At 46.4% G+C, this 3424-nt stretch overlaps 1 protein-coding gene across 1 annotated transcript; it reads right to left on the bottom strand.

Annotated features, from left to right (window-relative positions):
* Nucleotides 1–321: 321 nt before the first annotated feature.
* On the bottom strand, nt 322–2305 carry LOC119291623. The gene is made up of 7 exons (XM_037570418.1): nt 1968–2305; nt 1828–1864; nt 1675–1745; nt 1229–1323; nt 953–1020; nt 759–869; nt 322–672 (listed from the first exon to the last, which is right to left on the bottom strand). Exons 1-7 carry the CDS (start codon nt 2161–2163, stop codon nt 528–530), a joined length of 723 nt encoding a protein of 240 aa, XP_037426315.1. The 5' UTR covers nt 2164–2305; the 3' UTR covers nt 322–527.
* Between the last annotated feature and the right edge of the window lie 1119 nt (nt 2306–3424).

The raw sequence follows: 3424 nt of genomic DNA, 5'->3' as shown, positions 1-3424 counted from the left end.
TATTTTGGAACGGAGGGAGTAGTATTGTAAATTAACTGTTGTGATCAGAGTTTTGAGTTGACCCTATGTCATGCAAGTATGCAACCTTCTTCTGAGATCCACTTATGTATTGTCCACTGCAAATGAATGCTTGGAATTTAGAATGCAAGTTACAACGAGTGCAGATCACTAGCGCACTGTTGTGCAGTGTAATCTCTACGTTACAATATTTGGGTGATGGTTTCATACTAGGAGCCTATACGGTTCTGCAGAATTAGGATTATGCTCAAACTTTCGTTTAATTTATACAGACAGTCAGGTATAAAACATTAGAAGAAACGGTGTTCTGACGTGCAGTTTACTATAATGAAAAGTAATACTCTCTCCGTAAAGAAATATAAGAGCGTTTAGATCACTAGTACTATATACTCTAGAAGTACTGCCACAGGTAATTGTTCTGCTACGAACTTCTTTGTCCCACTCTGCAATTTAATCATACTGACAAAACGTAACAGTACAAGATGCGTTAACCTCAGCAAGATTCAGCATTATAGAATGTCCTGAAGCTGCTTCAGGCTGGGATCCAACTCTGCGCCATTACCCTCTTCATAATAACCATCTGAAGGGCTCCTGTATGCATCAGCAATCGCCTTTCCTTTATCCATAACAGCTGATGGCACGGTTTGCAGGAGGCTGAAATGACAGGAATACAAAGAAGTATGAGTAATGCCTCCTTTTGATTTCAAGATGGATAAAGATTTTGTACTATTTGGCAATACTTGTCTAGTGCTCCAAGGGCTACAGCAATTTTGCTCCTCATGACTTCAACAGATGCTGACGAGTCTTTCCGTGAAGCCTTTAGTAGCAGCGAGTCGAGATCTTCCAACGCTCTAGGAAACAGCATGCATAACAGCTCCTAAGCTCCAATACATTCGGCAAACAAGTATGTACTTCTAAAAAGGGTGTCATTTACCGTAAGCATTCGTCGACTGCATCAGAGGCAGTTTTGCCTTGGCCATTAGTAGAAGCATATTGTGCCACCTACATTAAGTTTACGACACAGTTTCAGTATGCATAGCTAGAAGTAAAGGAATCATAATTATGAAATATGGATACTCTATAATGCTATGGCCTAAGAATAATTTCAAGACCCTAGGACACCTGAAGCTTGAGAAGTAGAAGGGCTAGCTAGTCATAAAAACATGAATGCACTAGTAATGTACCAACATTCACCAAATCATTGACTTACTGCTCGAATATTGATACGTAGTGATGATGCTGGACCAGAACGAAGCAATGATCTACTCTCATCAAACCTTGGCTTCTCGAATTCCAAGGATTTCTCTGTATGAAGAGCATATAAAGGTTAAAAACATCTGACAAAGGTGGAATCTAAGATAATTGAGTTGTAGCAATTGTATTCTGCTTGTTTCAAAGGACCATTTCCATTGGAAGAAGCACATGATAATTGAATAATGTATATGGTACACCTGCAAAAGAACTTTGAACAAAACTGTACATTTCACACTGATTCTGGACGATTGCAGATGAAGAACCCAGCTGCTAATGGTTGCTCAAACAGTCGTGCACTTGCAACTGGAATAACTTTCTTGCGCATGTTCAATCAGGACAGCCCGTGTGCCGACCAAGTCGGTGCATTGGGTACCAAATTTATCAACAGTAAATCAGCCTCACCTAGATCCCTGAACTGGTCTTGGGTCAGCAGCACAGCCGGGACGTATGTCTCCAATGGCTCCAGCTTCTTCCTAGCAGCAGAGGCAATTGAAGGTCAGCGCGAAGCCACAAGGTGGTGTTAACGCAAAGAAAAATGGAGACACGGATTAGTACTTCTTGACGTAGTTGTCGAACGGACTGGCTTCTGCCCCTGCAAACATCCGTGGCACGGCAAATTGGTCACTCACATCGCACACAGCTCGCCCAAAACACACAGGCGAGCTGCCCATTGAATATTGTAGTAGCATGCTTACGGCCGGCGGTAGTGGCGAGCCAGGCGGCGACGCCCGCGAGGGAGACGGCCCGGCGGCCGAGGCCGAAGCCGACGGAAGGCGATGGGGCGGAGGCGGCCGTAACGCGGCAGCATCGGCGCCGGCCGCGGGGCGGCGCTAGGGTGGGGCAGGGCTGCGCCCCGGCGGATGTGGCGGGGAGGAGCGAGGCGGAGGGCATTTTTGGGGGTCGAGCGGGAGCTCCCGGCGGGGAACTGGGGAGAGCTCTTTGCTGGCTGCCGCGACGCGAGGCGGCGGAGGGAGGGGATGCGGCTGTGGTTGGCTCGGCGTGGCCACGGGCGGGGCTGCCTACGAACAAATCGTTCGGGTCGGGCAGCAGGTCGACGCGCTCGGTGATGTTGCACGTTACGTGGGCTATCCGTTGCCACCAGGTCGCCACCCTCCTTGTACGTGGGCTCTGCCTTGTCGCCGGCATTGCGATCGCTGGTAATGGCATGAGCGCGACGTCGTCCGAAAAAGCATGGGCGAGGATGATAAACCAATGCCACGAAACCGATAGCCAAGTTTTTGTTTAAGGCTGCAGAGATCGCAACCAGCGACGTAGAGACGACCAAATTTTGCTCATATTAGTCGCAATCAAAATAAGGTTAGCGATAGTCTAACGAATTTTGTTCGTGTAGAGGGAAGAACCATGACATGGATTGGATCTGGCCCAGCAGATGCACTTGAGCTAGCTACGGCTGATTGTAACTCTTTGGAGTCTTGAGTAATACTATCTTTCACCCGCAAAAAAGAAAACGACCAAATTCGAGGGTTGGGTTGTCTTCATGAGGTGCGTCCGGAAGGAAATGTCGCTCCATGCGAACTGCGTCACATGATATGCAAATGGAGATAGGGGCGAAACCAGATCGGAGCCGAATGGACGATGCTCATATCGTATCATATTCTATTGTTCTGTTTTGATTTGAATACCGGATTATTTTGGATTTTGAACGTGGTACGGGAACGGAAAATAGACATATACTACATGCGCATACGAGGAATATATACATTTGATGAAGTAAAATTATACATAAACAATGAACAAATATTACTACTTGGTGAGGGGCGCTCGCTTGAGCATAGGCAAGGTGTGGATTGCTTTCTCGTTAGTCCTAATGGGGAAACCTTAAACCTTAAACCAGGGTTGTTGTACAAAATTTAAGGTTTGTGTGGTATACCGGATAATCAAGGTCTCTCAAGCGGGCTCCCTTTGCATGACCTTTCAAGGGGATTTTCTTTTTAAACGTCACCGGCGGGGTTCCCACCTGATTTTTCATTTAGAGTAAAGGTTTCTTTTACAGAGCAAGCGTTTATCGCGAGGAAAAGTCATGACACGGACCTGTATCACTTCTTTGCTCATGTGTTTTTAGGTGATGTGATCATAGGATTAGATCAAAGATTACATTAGGGAGTACATCAGCCGGCACTAAGTGGCATTG

This window comes from Triticum dicoccoides, chromosome 4B, assembly GCF_002162155.2.
Source record: "Triticum dicoccoides isolate Atlit2015 ecotype Zavitan chromosome 4B, WEW_v2.0, whole genome shotgun sequence".
Classification (NCBI taxonomy): Eukaryota; Viridiplantae; Streptophyta; class Magnoliopsida; order Poales; family Poaceae; genus Triticum; species Triticum dicoccoides.
This window is presented reverse-complemented; position numbering and strand designations above follow the sequence as displayed.